General features: G+C 38.7%; 1 protein-coding gene across 1 annotated transcript in view; it reads left to right on the top strand.

Moving 5' to 3' along the window:
• The window catches only part of CNTN5 (contactin 5), a 462,010-nt gene that overhangs the window by 442,298 nt on the left and 3,512 nt on the right, over nucleotides 1-16,200 (top strand). Inside the window, exons 20-22 of the mRNA XM_015571441.1 lie at nucleotides 7,480-7,666; nucleotides 8,101-8,213; nucleotides 14,277-14,445. Of these exons, the coding sequence (XP_015426927.1) occupies nucleotides 7,480-7,666; nucleotides 8,101-8,213; nucleotides 14,277-14,445 (469 nt within the window). The remainder of the gene's footprint in view (nucleotides 1-7,479; nucleotides 7,667-8,100; nucleotides 8,214-14,276; nucleotides 14,446-16,200) is intronic.

The following is a 16,200-nucleotide window of genomic DNA, read 5'->3' as shown; positions in this document are numbered from 1 at the left end:
GGGGGGGGGAGAGTAAGCCAGGCTGAGGGACCCCCCCCCCCCCGTGCATGTATTTCGTGCACTGGGCATCTAGTATGTAATAAAAATATAGGAGGGGATACAGACACAACAAAAAACACACAATTATGTGAGTTGATAAAAGAGTAGGTTATCTACACTTCTAGCTTTAGATACTTTTATCTTTTTTAATTTTTTAACCTCAATTCAAGTGATCTCATATAAAGTTCAAATTTATATGGTTGATGAAATCTATTATTAGTATAGAAATTGACTAGTGGGGGCAATTTGAATGAATAATTTCAACTTTAGAAGGAGTTTCACTTATGAGTATTTTTGCATCTATGTTCATCAGGGATATTGAATTTAAATTTCTTTTTTTGTAGTGTCTTTATCTGGTTTTGGAATCAGGATAATGCTGATATCATTAAATGGGCTTAAGAGACTTCTCTCCTATTGATATTTTTAAAGTTTGAGAAGGATGGATGTTAGTTTTTCTTTGAATGTGTGATAAAATTGACCTGTGAAGCCATCCAGTCAGGACTTTCATTTGTTGGGAGTATTTTTTATCGCTACTTTGATTTTGTTCTTTATAATTGGTGTAATCAGATTTTCTGTTTTGTTTTGTTTTATTCAATTTTGAAAGATTATATGTTTCTAGGAATTTATCTATTTCTTCCAGGTAGTCCAATTTGTTGCCATATAATTTTTCATAGTATTTTCTTATAACACTTTGTATTTCTGTGGTGTCAGTTGCCATTTAAATTTCATTTCTGATTTTATTTATTTGGGTCCTCTCTCTTTTTATTAATGGGTGGTTAAAGGTTTATCAATCCTCTTTATCTTTTCAAAGAACCAGCTTTGGTTTTATTGATCCTTTGTATTGATTTTTTCAGACTCTATTCATCTATTTCCACTCTGATCTTTATTATTTCCTTCCTTCTACTAACTATGGGCTTTTGAAAAAACAGTTTATCTAGGTGTAAGGCTAAATTGTTTATTGAGATTTTTTTTTTTCTTGATGTAGACCTGTATTTGCTCTGAATTTCCCTCTTGGGAATACTTTCACTGTGTCCCATAGATTTTGGATGGTTGTGTTTTCATTTTCATTTATCTCAAGGTATTCTTTTATTTCTTCCTTGATCTCATTGTTAAGTTACATGTTGCTTAGCCTCCACATTTGTGTATTTTTTTTCTGTTTTTATCTTATAATTGATCTTGAATTTCATACCATTGTGGTTGCAGAAGATGCTTGATATGAATTCAATCGTCTTAAATTTAATCAGATTTGTTTAGTGGCCTAACATGTGGTCTATTCTGTAATATGTTTCTTGTTTATTTGAAAAGGATATATATTCTGCTTTATGGATAAAATGCTCTGAAAATATCAATTAAGTCCATCTGGTCTAATGTGTCATTTAAGGCCACTGTTTTCTTGTTGATTTTCTGTCTAGTTTAATGTCATTTAACGCTACTCTTTCCTTGTTGATTTTCTGTCTGGAAGATCTATCCATTGATGTCTATACTAGAGACCCAGTGCACGAATTTGTGCACCAGTGGGGTCCCTTGGCCTGGCCTGCGGGATCAGGCCAGAACTGGCTCTCTGTCATCTCCCGAGGGGTCCCAGATTGCGAGAGGGTGAAGGCCAGGCTGAGGGACCCTACCGGTGCACTCTTGGGACTGGGGAGGGACGTGAGAGGTTGGCCAGCCAGGGTGGGACCATGGGAGGGCTCCAGGGCGTTTCCAGCCCATCTCGCTCAGTCCCAATTGGCCAGACCCCAGCAGCAAGCTAACCTACCAGTCAGAGCATCTGCCCCCTTGTGGTCAGTGCATGTTATAACGACTGATCAACTGGTTGACTGTCTGCCCCCTGGTGGTCAGTGCACATCATAGCAACTGGTCGACTGGTCAACTCTCTGCCCCCTGGTGGTCATTGCATGTCATAGTGAGCGGTTGAGCAGCCTTAACATATCATTATCATATTACGCTTTGATTGGTTGAATGGATGACCAGACACTTAGCATATTAGGCTTTTATCATATAGGATTATTGCTGACCTCTCCCTTTATTTCCATCAATATTTGCTCTATATATTTAGGTACACCTGTGTTGGGGGCATAAATATTTACAAGGGTTATATCCTCTTATTGGAGTGATGCATTTATCAATTTATAGTGACCTTCTTTGTCTCTTTTATGGCCTTTGTTTTAAATTCTATATGTCTCAATTAATATTGCTACCCAAACTTTTTTTGTAATCCATTTGCATAAAATATCTATTTCTATACCTTTACTTTTAGTCTGTATGTGCCCCTTTCAAACTGAAGTGAGTCTTGTAGACAGCATATGTATGGGTCTTGTTTTCTTATCCACTCAGCTACCTTATGTCTTTTTGACTGAAGCATTTAATTCATTTACTTTTAAAGTGATTATTGATAGATACATATTTATTATTATTTTATTATTCATATTTATGTTACTTTTTTCTTTCTTCTTTTAAAGAAGTCCCCTTAACATTTCTTGTCATATTGGTTTGGTGATGATGAATGTCTTTAGCTTTATTTGTCTAGAAATTTTTTATTTCTCCTTCAACTTTGGAGGGTAGAGTAGTCTTAGCTGTATGTCCTTCTTTCTCATTATTTTGAATATTTTGTGCCAATCCCACTGGCCTGAAATGTTTCTGTTGAGAAATCAGTTGACAGTCTTATGGGAGCTCTCTTGTCAATAACTAACTCTCTCTTGCTGCTTTTAAGAGTCTCTCTATATCTTTTACTTTTGTCAGTTTAATTATGATTTATCTAAGTGTGAGTCTTTTGGGGTTCATCTTGTTTGGAACTCTCTACATTTCCTGGACTTATTTGTCTTTTTTCTTCACCAGATTAGAACATTTCCAGTGATTATTTCTTCAAATGGATTCTCAATCTCTCTCTTTCTTCTCTTTCTGATATCCCTATAATGTGGGTGTTGTTACACTTCATGTTGTCCCAGAGGTTCCTTAAATTATCCTCGTTTTTTAATTCCTTTTCCCTTTTGCTGATTCGAGTGGGTGTTTTTGGCTACTGTGTCTTGCAAATTGCTGATTTGATTCTTTGCTTCATCGAATCTGCTATAGATTTCTTCTAGAGTTTTCTTCATTTAAATACTGTATTCTTCATTTCTGACTCATTCTTTTTTTGTTGTTGTTGTTGTTGTTTGTTTCTATGTCCTTTTCTTTTAAATCCTCAACAGAGGATATGTGTTTATTGCTGTGGATTTTGGGGGTTTTTTGTTTGTTTGTTTGTTTTTGTTTTGTTTTTGAGACAGAGAATGGGAGAGGCAAAGAGAGAGAGAGAGAGAGATCAATGTAAGAGAGATACATTTATCAGTTGCCTCCCATATGCACCCCAACCTGGGATCAAAGCCATAACTTGGGTATGTGCCCTGACCAGGAATCAAACCCATGACCTTTAGGTGTATAGGACAACACTCCAACCAACTGAGCCACACTAGCCATGGATCTACGTTCTTTTTTTTATACTTACTGTCTCTTTGTTGAAGTTCTTACTGAATTCATCCATTCTTCCCTTAAGCTTCATGAGAATCCTTGTAAGCCTTGCTTTGAACTCTATATTTGGTAGATTGCTTGCCTCCACTTTATTTAGTTCTTTTTCTTGGGCTTTCCTCTGTTCTTTCTCTGGGGCATGTATCTTTGTCTTCCCATTTTGGATGCCTCTCTGTATTTGTTTCAGTATATTAGGTTGATCTGCTAAGTCTCCCAGTCCTGGTAGTGTGGTCTTTATGTAGTAGGTATTCTGTGGGGCTCAGTGGTACTCTTTCTGATCACCTGAATTAGGTGCACCATGGGTGTCCCTTGGGTGCGTTTTGTGAGCCCTCTTCTTGTAGTTGAGTCTTGATTGCTATTGGCCCATCCATGGGTAGGATTGATTCTCAGGCTAACTGACGATCAGATTGACCCCAACCACAGTGTACCAGCTGCTGTACAGGGGCTGACCCTACAAAGCAGAATTTGCCCTAGCAGTGTTTGGTGCCTGCCAAGGTCTCCCTTTTGTTGTGTCATTTGTGGAGCTAACTGGGTTGTATTATGATGTGATCTGAAGTCCTGGGTATGTGTTTATTCTGGGCCTCTTGGGAGGAATTCTGGTGCAGGTTAATGCCAGATGCTTCCTGTGACTTGCCCTGGGCTATCTGTTATGAGCTACAAAGCAATCCATGGTTGGTGGCTGCCTCTGATGGGCTCAGGAACTCATGGGAGGGATGGTCCTAACTGCATACTAAGGCCAGCTCCCATCAGTACTGAGCCTGGAGCAGGTCAGTAAAAGGTCTAAGGTACCTTAAGTTTTGTCTCCACCTACCAGCTTTCTGTTAGGCTTAGGCACTGAAAGAACCTCTGGCAGTATATAAGTTGTGTGAGGCAGGTTCTAAGAGAGCCAACAGGCAGAATTGAGTGCCCGAGGCCCTTCAGTACATGGGCAAACACTCTAACCACTGAACAACACCAGCCAGGGCTATCATATCAACCTTTTTAAAATATATATATGTAAATTAGAGATCTGTGTAGATGTATCAGGGTTCAGTTACAAAGAACTGAATTGCTTCAACTAATTTAAGTAAGAAATGTTGTATTATAGGTATTGAATGGCTTACAACATTACTGAGTTAAATTAACACATTCTAGGGCAGGGGTAGGCAACCTTTTTGTCAGTGCGTGCCAAAACCAGCAAAATCTCTGACTCAAAATTCTTCTGCGTGCCAACCCTAATTTTTTGAGAACATGTTACACCTACTTGATATCTCTTAAGGTGTACGTATGTGAAGAACCTTGAAGAAATAATAAAATTCATTCGAGCGACAAAAACACAGTATATGATGATGAAAAATATTTATTTTTTTAACAGGAGAGTTAAGGCATAGGCATAGAAATTGCTCTTCACCTCTCTCGTCAATCCATGTCTATGGTCTTTAAGATAACTTGTTATGTAAAATTATTTATTTATCTAAGATGCACCTACACTGAATTTATCTGAAAAATAAAAAAGTCAATATTAAGAAAAAAATTGTAAATGGAAGATTATAAGAGAGGGTTTCGCGTGCCAGCAAAAGTTACTGGCGTGCCATGTCTGGCACGCGTGCCAGGTGTTGCCCACCCCTGACCTAGGGTGATCTTTCAAGAATGACTATTAAAGTCACACTATAGGATCAAGCCATTGAGGAAGACACTGATATCTTCTGAAAGCAGAAAGCCACCAGCCCCAGAAACTCAGGCCACTGCCACGGTTTGGAGGCCACCATGGTCAAGATGGCACCACACTCAGGAAGCTCCTGTAACCTGGAGGCCTCCGCTATGTTTGTCAGCACCAGAATCTCACCAGGCTCGAGGCAATTTGCACCAACAAAATGGATGTCTTGTGCCCTGCTTCTTGGCTCCCATAAAGCTAATGGTTAGACAGCAAGTCATTCGTTAGTGCTGTCCCATCAGCGGGACAGAGGAAAAATAATGACCCCGTTACTATGCTTGCCTGCAGAAAAGCAGAAGCCATGGATGTTTAGCCTCCATGTCTCTTCTACATTCAGATCTCAGGCATGTGCTCTGACTGGCTGAACCTAAAACATGATGAGATTCCTAACTGCAAGGGACTCTGACAAAAATGTTTTTGTTTCCTCATCTTCTTTAGTCCAAGAAGACACACTAGCATCAAGGTAAAATGGATGTTGAACATGAACATACCATATCCCTTTGGTTATTCAATATCCATGCACATGATTTTTCCCAATTCAACAACTCCCCTAGAGCCGTGGTCGGCAAACCGCAGCTCGCGAGCCACATGCGGCTCTTTGGCCCCTTCAGTATGGCTCTTCCACTAAATACCATGTGTGGGCACGCACGTGCAGTGCGATTGAAACTTCGTGGCCCATGCACAGAAGTCGGTATTTTGTGGAAGAGCAGGTATTTTGTGGGAGAGTCACACCGAAGGGGCCAAAGAGCCGCATGTGGCTCACGAGCCGCAGTTTGCCGACCACTGCCCTAGAGCAACAATGAGCAGTGATGATGTTCCATACTGACATAGTGCAGATATCTTAAACAAGTGAAAATGTACTCAACACCTTCCTGGAAAGGAAAGCCACAGAAATTTCCACCAGTCAACCTGTCCATCTCAGGGTGAAGGTTTATTCCTCCTCGAATGAAGTAAATTAGAAAGTTACCTACCCAGAGATCTCTATATAGAAATATTAGAAGAAAGGAAGGGGCCTGAGTTATTTAATACTTATATACAAAAACAGTACAAGGAAGAAAGTATGGCTATTATAGTCTTCATTTCCTAAAACTGCAGTTACAGTTTATAACATCCTTCCTTCTCTACCCATTTCTACTCCCTTTGCCTTCAGTCAGCATCAAGGCTGGTAAAGGCCTTTAATAGAGTGAGGTGATGCAATATTATTTTTTTCTGAGAGGTAAGATCTTATAATGACTTCCTATAGCCACAACTGGAAATAGCAGTCCTAGGTATGTTCCAGAACAGTTCAAGTTTCAGCCAAACTACTCGCTGCCCACAGTGTACAGCAGCAACCTTAGCTGGAAGGGATTCTGAAAAATGTGGTGTGTGGCTTTCTAGCCTGTACAGTAGACCAAGCACTTGAAGGAGGATGACATGGGTGCAGTGTCTACTTCTTTTACCCCAGTAACTAATTGGGGAAAGGTAATAACTTTCCCATTACCTTTACCACAAAAAATACATATGTGGGCAGGGGGGGTGGTATGCGGTGGGGAGGAGAATTGTTCCCCTGTGCACTTATGCATAGTTAAAGTTTAGTACCTGAAAAAGTTAAGCTTTAGGTACACAGAGGCAATTACTGAATCTCACGGAGAGACCAAGTTTGGTACGGGATGAGCCCCATGAGTTCATAACCAGAACAGATCATCTCAGTGCACAAAATATGTTTCGACACACAGCTTTCCCCCTCTCCCTCCTTCCCATAATCTAACAATACGCATTCTCGACATTTAGACCACTCCACGTTATCATGAGTTCCTGTCACCTCTTCTCTATTAAACCCATACAGCTTGTGTGATTCACCTTTATTCCAGGCCCAGGAGGAAATATTCTTCATTCTTCTTTCTCAAATAATTCATTCAAAGCACCAGGGCTTTGAAGGATAAATGGTTCTGATGACCTAGAAGAGAAGAGCACTTCCGTTTCTTTCAGTGATTCTTCCTTAATATTCTTCATGCTACCAGGCTACACGGTAGCACCTCTCTTTGTTTGGCTGAGTACTGCTCAGCAAGGATGCAAATGGACAATGCACACAGTGCAGATTGGGCCCTGGCTAAGACTGTGATTTTAGCCTCACTAGTTGGACCTGTTAATTGAATGATACAGGAGTAATTTCCTACAGATGAGTGTGAGAAACATTTTTTAAAGTTCAAATAATCACCAGCAGAGGGGAAACCTTACAATTAATCTGTCCTGTGATAATATGTTGACAGGTTAGTTATCGGAAAGACGAGGAACAAGAAGATGCAGCAGAAACAGTCAAAACGAAGGGGAACGAGTCATCTGTCAGCCTGACAGGACTGGAAGGAAACACATTATATCACTTCACAGTGAGGGCCTATAATGGAGCTGGATATGGGCCACCGAGCGGTGAAGTGAGCGCAACCACCAAGAAATCCCGTAAGTGACCGGCGCTTTTCGTTCGTTTCAGACTAAAAGGAAACATCTTTTAGCATTTCTGAAAGCCACATGAGGCACATAATAAGCAGAGTTGGTGGAGAGTTTAGATACAGAGTCTTGTTCATTGCTTAGATCTGACTTCCAAAAATAGCTCAGCAATTTCTGCATTCACAGTGGATAAAGGTTATTTTCCTGTGAAACAAGGCTAAGCGATTTTGACACTAAAGGGAGATAAAAGGACTCAGGTTCCAAAGCTCAGTAGAGTAACTATTAAAATGACCATTCTGGAGCAAAACCCTCCTTTCTGACTCTAGCTGGAAGGAACCTATGGTGCCAGCCAACTATGAAGCACGTGAAAAGACTGAAATGCAAGGATTTAAGTGAGGAAATGTATGTAAGACCCCTTGTCAGTTCTTTCACTTCTTATCTTGCAGCCCCTAGTCAAGCACCTGCCAACCTCCGGTGGGAGCAGCAAGGCTCTGAGCTTTCTCTGGGCTGGGAACCTGTCAGACCATTAGCCAACGAATCTGAAGTCATGGGCTACAAGGTCAGTGTTTCTTCACTCCCTGGGGTAGACACTGGTCTCAAACCCTGTTATTGTGAGGATGAATAATTAATAAGCCATAAAAAGACCCATCACAGCCCTAGCCGGTTTGGCTCAGTGGATAGAGCGTCAGACTGCAGACTTCAGGTCCCGGGTTCGATACTGGTTAAAGACACATGCCCTGGTTGCAGGCTCAATCCCCAATAGGGAGGAGAGTGCAGGAGGCAGCCAATCAATGATTCTTTCTCATCAGTGATGTTTCTGTTTCTCTCTCCCTCTCTCTTCCTCCCTGAAATCAATAAAAAATATTTTTTTTTAAAAAAGACCACCACATATCAGTTTTTTCTCAGTCATTTTCCACCTCTAATTCCTAGATTGAATTCCCTGCAGTAAGAAAGCCAGGCAGTCAGAATTCGTTCCCACTGCACAAGGCATGGGAAAGGAATGGGTAGGAAACACAACAAAAGTTTGAGTAGAGGGTCCCACGAAGCATAATGTCAGAACCCGCAGAATGTATCCTGGCGTTCTCTCTCCAAGGACAAACTGAGCTGGCAGATGGAAAATACTAGATGACTGTTTGATAGAAAGACTTTCTATTAGCAAAGCAACAGAGGAAGAAAAAATGCTAGGCCAGTACACAGCGTTGGAAGGAGCCCATGGAGAGAGACAGAAAGCCCCAAAGTAGATGTAACATTTCACATACGGCCATCCTGCTTCGTGTCAGCAAGAGATCTGGAAATATGAAAACATTTAGATAGTTTGTTCTTGAAAAACAGCTTTGTCTCTGATTTTAAAATAGATGTGGCCTCTGTATTGAATTGGCTGAGCTTCAAATTTTAGTCCATACGTCAGATTCGGTTTATTGTCTTAAGCTCCAGACAGAATCATTGGTTGAATATTATTTATAGCAGATTTAAAAAATATTTCAATGGTAATATTTAGACTGAACAGCTTCATTTAGGTGGCTTTTCAGCTACCAGAGATGGTAACATTTTGTATACAAAGTGATAAAATTCTAAAGCTAAAAAACAAGAAGTTATACATTGAATATATTTTTAAGGTAAATAACATCCATTAAGAATATATAATATTTTAAGATGCAAACTGCAGCATTTCTTACAGACTGTAATTGGTATGGATCACAAACACCCCCACATTCAAACGTACGCTCCAATATCTGTCATATGCCCCAAGGATATTGAATTTGACCTTTTGGGGGTGGGCAGGTGAGCCATTTTCTGAACCCTTTTCTCAGTCCCCCTTTTTCCATACCCTTCCCCCTGTCCTCACTACTTGTCCTCTAATGCAAATATGCCCTTCAGTGATTAGGAGTAGAAGTACAATGAGAGTGATAGACCAAGAACCAATATAAAACCTCACTAGCATTATGGCAAGCAATCTCCCAAATGGGAGTGGCAAACAGAACACAAGGAAAAGCTAGGTGGAAGCAGTGGCTTCAGGCACCTCTTTACATATTGTTTTTGTGATTCATCACTATGCTTTAATTATGTTCAATTTGTAACAATGAAAATACATCCTGCATATCAGATATTTACATTATGAATCATAACAGTAGCAAAATTAGTTATGAAGTAGCAACGAAAATAATTTTATGGTTGGGTCACAAAATGAGGAACTGTATTAAAGGGTCGCGGAATTAGGAAGGTTGAAGACCACTGTCCTACATGAACCCTGACCAGGGGCCAGGCGAGGGAGAAGCCTGCAACCAAGATACGTGCCCTTGACCGGAATCCAACCCAGGACCCTCTGGCCTGTAGGCTGACTATCTACTGAGCCAAACCAGCGAGAGCTGCTCTTCCTTTTTATATGTGACTGTCTCCCCACCAGGCTATATATGATTGAAGGGAAGGACCCTGTCTCACTCGTCTCTTCATCCCCAGGGCTTCTAGAATGGATGAATAAACTAATTAACTCTGACCCAGCTAGAGGTATCCATCAATATAGACAGATGTTTTTGTTTGTTTATTCAAATCAGACATCAGTTAGGGCCTTCCAGACTCCTGAGATACCTGTCCACTTGGATTGATACTGTAGGCCACACCCTGTGGAATTTTGAATCCCACTCATATATTTCTCCAGCTTCTCAGGGAGTGTAAAGTCTATGGCTATTCTAGTCTCGTTGATTTCCTGTATCTTAGAGCTTTCCTTCAGCTTATACTCATTCCAAATACGGACGCAGCCTCTTTCCTGTGATTCCCATAAGTTAGAAAGACTCAGGTATAATGGCTTATACTATCTTCTCTACATTTTATTATTTTTCATCATAAAATAATTTCAAGACAGGCATAGCTTACATAATGTTACATATACATCAGACTTCGTGGAAATTTGGTAGGGGGAGATTGTAGAGTGAAAGCCTCACCACACAGATACACATCTGAAAATTGACCTTCAGAAAGTTTTGTTCTTTTTTATTTTTTATTTTATTAACTACAGTCACTCTGCTGTACATTATTTCTCCAGGACTTATTCAAGATCTTGTGCTTTATTTCTTAAATGTAGTTGGTATACAATATTATATGTGTTTCAGGTGTACAATACAATGATTTGACACTTATATACTTTATCACCACACCAAGTCTAGTAATCACCTGTTACCATGCAAATTTATCACAACATTATTGACTATATTCACTTTCACCTTTTTCATCAATCCCCCACTCCCTTCCTTTCCAGCCACTATCCGTTTGACCTCTGTGTCTATGAGTCCCGTTTTGTTTTGCTTATTGATTTTTCTTTTTTTAGATTCCACTTATAAGTGAAACTATATGGTATTTGTCTTTCTCTGTCTGACTTATCTCACTTAATATAATACCCTCTAGGTCCATCCATGTTGTTGCAAATCACAAGATTTGATGTAGCCTCTATGGAAAACAATATGGAAATTTCTCAAAAAACTAAAAATAGGTCTACCATGACCCAGCAATTCTACTTTTGGGTATTTATCTAAAGAAAATTAAAACATTTAATTTGAAAAGAGAAATGCACCCCTATGTCCATTGCAGGAAAATTTACAATAGCCAAGATATAGATGCAACCTTGGTGCCCTTCAATCTATGAATGGACAAACAAGATCCTGTTCTTAATAGTGCTTTTCAGCCACCCTACAGCCAGTGGCTTCTCACGGATACTTGTGGTCCAACTCCAGATTCTATTCATCTTACTGATTCCTTATCATTCACCCATTGCCACTGGGGATTCTGAATCCTCACCCTATATAATGAAGAGCAATTGTCTCCATTAACTATTCCCAAAATGCTCAGCTGGTGCATAGGCCTTTAATAGGATCCATCCTTTTCAGGGGCACTTGTGGGTAGAACCAGCAAAAATGTATTCTGTTATATTGTTAAGCATACTCACACTATTATTCTGTTACCATCAAATATATACAGTAGCTGTTTCCAAATTGTGCCTTTGAGAATAGCATTTCTGTATTAATTTTTTTGCTTAAAGAACTCTCTATGGATGGTACACTGGCTCTCAGTTTTTTAGATAACAAATGAGAATAGTCTTGACAATACATTAGACAATTTCCTTTGTGCCTAAAGATAGCTGTCATCGCAACTGCCAATTTATATACTTCCAGATTTTTTCAGTACTCTCTGAACTCTTTACTGTCAATAACTATTTCAGACATGTCTTGATAATTCCTTAACCTTCTCATATTCCTCATTCTTATTCATCTTTTCTAAATTAGGATTTTAAAATGAGCCAAGATTCTCTAAAGCACCTAAGACTGACAATGAATTTAATGTCTCTTTTCACTTAGTATACCTACTTCCCGACTCTCAGCAGTACATCTCCCTGGATGTATTGATAAAAACCACATTTAATCTCAAACTCCCTTTGTTACCATCAATTGATATTTTTCTGCTTTCACTTTTTGTTCCTAAATCTCAACTGATCCACAAATTTGTCTTCAACTCTGGATTTTACAGCAACATTAGATATGCATTACTGGTTGCATTTTTCTTTGTCATAAGAATTGTAATTTATCTACCATAATAACAGTGTCCTCTAATATAGTCACTCCCCTGCCAACCCTCACCAATTTACATACATTCCCATTGCCATGTATTTGCTTTCTAATCACCTCATGTGGATGATCAGAATTCTAATTTATTGCACTGCTACAGTCAAAATGAGAAGCATATATTCTGATACAATTGTCATTTTTTAAGCCAAAAGAAAGTGCTATAGGCATCATTTAAGAAGTGTTTCTGATTCCCCAAATCTTGACTAAGTACCCATTCCATGACTTGCTTTACCATCAAATATGTTTCCTATTGCGGTACATAATACACTTCATTGCATCGTTACCTATGTCCACCATGCATTAGACTGTAAGTGCCATAAGGGCCGAAACCATATTGTCTTGTTCTCTGGCGACTCTCCAGTGTATGGCACTATGCCTGGCCCACATGAGAAACATTCAATAATGCTCTTATCACTTTGTAACTACATCAAGGCTATGGCTTCCTTCCTTATATCAAGTTCAGTAGCTACAATTATTGCACATGTTATAAACATTTATACAGAAGTATTTTTTCTTGTCTGTAGATTAGTTCAAGTTAAAATCACATTTTTATAAGAAAACAGTATTATAGATTTTTGTCTAGGTTCCCAAGCCAGTCCATATTTTGTGATGCAAATGTGAATTCTGGCCATAGACAAAGAGCAATGATGAAGCAAAAGTAACTTTATCTTATTACATTTCCCATGCACCAGGTCCGGTGCTAGATATTTCATATGCACCCTCTCATTTTATTCTCTTAGCAAAACCATAAAATAAATGTTATTATCTCTACAGTAGAGGTACTTGAGGTTTAGAAAGACTGGCAACTTGCCCACATTTGCCCAAACAGAAATGCATAGGAGATTGTTTTTCTTTTGAAGGATATTTGTTTTGATTCCAGATTTGTATGATTTGCAAAGCTATTGATCTTTCCATTATGCAAAGTAATCATATTATAATACCAACAATTATGAAAAAGCACAGAAATAATGAAACTGGATAAAAATGCATTTTAACACACCTTCACTGCTGCTACTTGATTATTAGACACACACACACAAAAGGTTTATTGGGGGTAAATGAGTAGGAACAATATGATATAGTGAAAGTGCTCTGAGCTGATCATGAGAATGCTCAACTAATATAATTTCTACCATAACTAGTCACATGAGCTTGTATAAATCGCATAATCTCTATGACCTTAATATTTTGATATGCAAACAGTATAATTCTGTATCCTAATTTGTTGTTATGAAACTCTGCCATGAATACATATTCAATTCTAGTGCCATAGATAATGTCTGAAAAAGGCTTAAGTTCGCTGCCCAATGTATCCAAATGCCAGTTCGCCAAAAAACAAGCAAACCACCAAAGTAAAATTAATAAATTTTTAAACTTCTCAGCCATTTCCTGCATTAAGGGTTTACTATGGATATATTTATCAAATTTTATTTTTACTTCTTCCAAATGATTAAAGGTTGACAGCTTTGACTACTCCCGGGGTAATGTTTCTTTCAATGACCAAGAATGAAAGATGCCCAGTGATCTGCCCCGTCGCTGCATACTCCTCTAGCCTCATTTCTCATGAGTCTTCCCATATGTCTTATCTCTATTCCATACCCCAATAATATGGTTTCTTAGTGCTTCAATGTATGTTTTAATCTTCTCTTACCTTTTTCTAGAATTCTTCTCCTCCCCTGGAACAACTGGTGAGCTTGACTCATCTTTAAATGTTTAGCTCAGGCATCCCCTCCTCCGAAAAGCCTTCCCTAACTTCCAGACAGAATAAACTCTACTGTGCTTTCGACCAGCACAGTAGATACAATAACATTGTATATACAATAAGTATATACAATAACATTGTATATACTTCCAGTTGAGTCACATAGCACATATGTCACATTGTTTATGTATGTATTTCAGCTATAAGCTCCTTGTACTTAGCACAGAGTGTGACATACAGTAGACAATTAACATTTGAAATGAAAACATAAATATCATTATGTTTGAAACCCTGTTATCATTCCTAGGTTTTTTATAGGCAAGAGGGCCACAGCAACAGTCAAGTTATTGAAACACAGAAACCTCAAGCAGTAGTACCTCTCCCCGATGCTGGAGTCTATATCATTGAAGTTCGAGCATCTAGTGAAGGAGGGGATGGAATGGCTAGTTCCCAAATCAGGGTACCATCATATTCAGGTAAGTTTTGACATAATAGGCTTAATTTGATGACCACTCAAAACATCAAGATGGTGTAAACCTCATGAAAATTAATATGATGGATTGCATGGTCCAGAGATTTTGAAAGGTTTCTTTTCTCACTCTGATTGCCGTGTCATACTCTGATTAATGCAAATCATTGTAGTCTGCCCCAAATCGCAGAATTTCTGTAAATTCAAAAAAGGACATGACAGTTTCATTTAAATGTCTTCATTAGTGAAACTCCCTTGCCTTTCCTGATTTCAAGCAGTACCTTGTCATTTGGGTTTTGAAATATTGCTTTTAAACTGGTACAGCTCTAGTTTGACATACCTATTTCTCTATTGTCTTGACTTACTTTATCATTACATAATGGAGCATGAGGGATAGGGAAGTTCAAAGGGAATGCTTTTTAAATTTTTGATCATGTTTATTGACTTCAACATAAATTATAAATGTTATTGAGCATAAGTTTTTTGGTTTTTTTTTCTAGTTTTGACAAATAACATTGTGTAAACTTAAGGTGTACAATGTATTGATTTGATACTTATATTTTACAAAATGATTACTACCATAGCATTAGTTAACACCTCCATCATATCATATAACTGCCATTTCCTTTTTGTGGTGAGAATATTTAAAATCTACTCTCTTAGAAACTTTTAAGTATATATCATAGTATTATTAACTAAAATCACCATGCTGTACATTAGATCCCCAGAAATTATTCAGACATTGTAGTTGTTAGCAATATTAATAATTTCTAGCTTTTACTAAGTCCTTATTATATGTCAGATATGGTGATAAGTGAGTTATATACGTGATCTCATTTAATCTTAGTAACAATCATATGAGGTAGATGACATTACATATTCATATTTTATAGATGAAATTTAAGTAACTTGCCTAAGATCACACTATTACTAAGTAGAAGAACCAGGATTCAAACCCAGGTATGGTTGTCTCCAAGGCCACATATCTTCACTACTACCATCATTATTATACCAGCAAGGGAAAACTGGTTAAAGGAAGGAAAGATTGCACAAATTTGGACAAAAGTAACCCTTTCACTGATGTAGTCAAAATAGGAAGAAAATATTTAATTAAATATGCAAATGTCCAAATAAGAAAGTATTAAACAATTTTCAGTAAAGCCTTGTATAAAAAATGTTTAATGGCCCTAGCCGGTTTGACTCAGTGGATAGAGCATTGGCCTGTGAACTGAAGGGTCCCAGGTTCGATTCCAGTCAAGGGCACATACCTGGGTTATGGGCTCGATCCCAAGTGGGGGGCATGCAGGAGACAGCCAATCAATGATTCTCTCTCATCACTGATGTTTCTATCTCTCCCTCTCCCTTCCTCTCTCTGAAATCAATAAAAATACATTAAAAAGTTTAATGAACATTTAATTAATGTATAATTATAAGCATTATGTATTGAGCAATCATTTCCAAGCAGAACTGTCAACCTAGAGAGAAGAATCAAGTGATAGCCAGTAGGACTCTGCTTGTGGCTCTATTACATTCCACATATTTATTTACTAGAGGCCCGGTGCACAAAAATTTGTGCACTCAGGGGAGTCCCTCAGCCCTGCCTGTGCCCTCTCATAGTCTGGGACCCCTCGGGGATGTCCACCTGCTGGCTTAGGCTCCTCGGGGGATCAGGCCTAAGCTGGTAGTCAGACATCCCTCTGGCAGCCCGGGAGCCCTTGGTGGATGTCCACTTGTCAGCGGGGAGCAGGCCTAAGCTGCAGTT

The sequence above is a fragment of the Myotis davidii genome, unplaced genomic scaffold (genome assembly GCF_000327345.1).
Source record: "Myotis davidii unplaced genomic scaffold, ASM32734v1 scaffold8, whole genome shotgun sequence".
Lineage (NCBI taxonomy): Eukaryota > Metazoa > Chordata > Mammalia > Chiroptera > Vespertilionidae > Myotis > Myotis davidii.
This window is presented reverse-complemented; position numbering and strand designations above follow the sequence as displayed.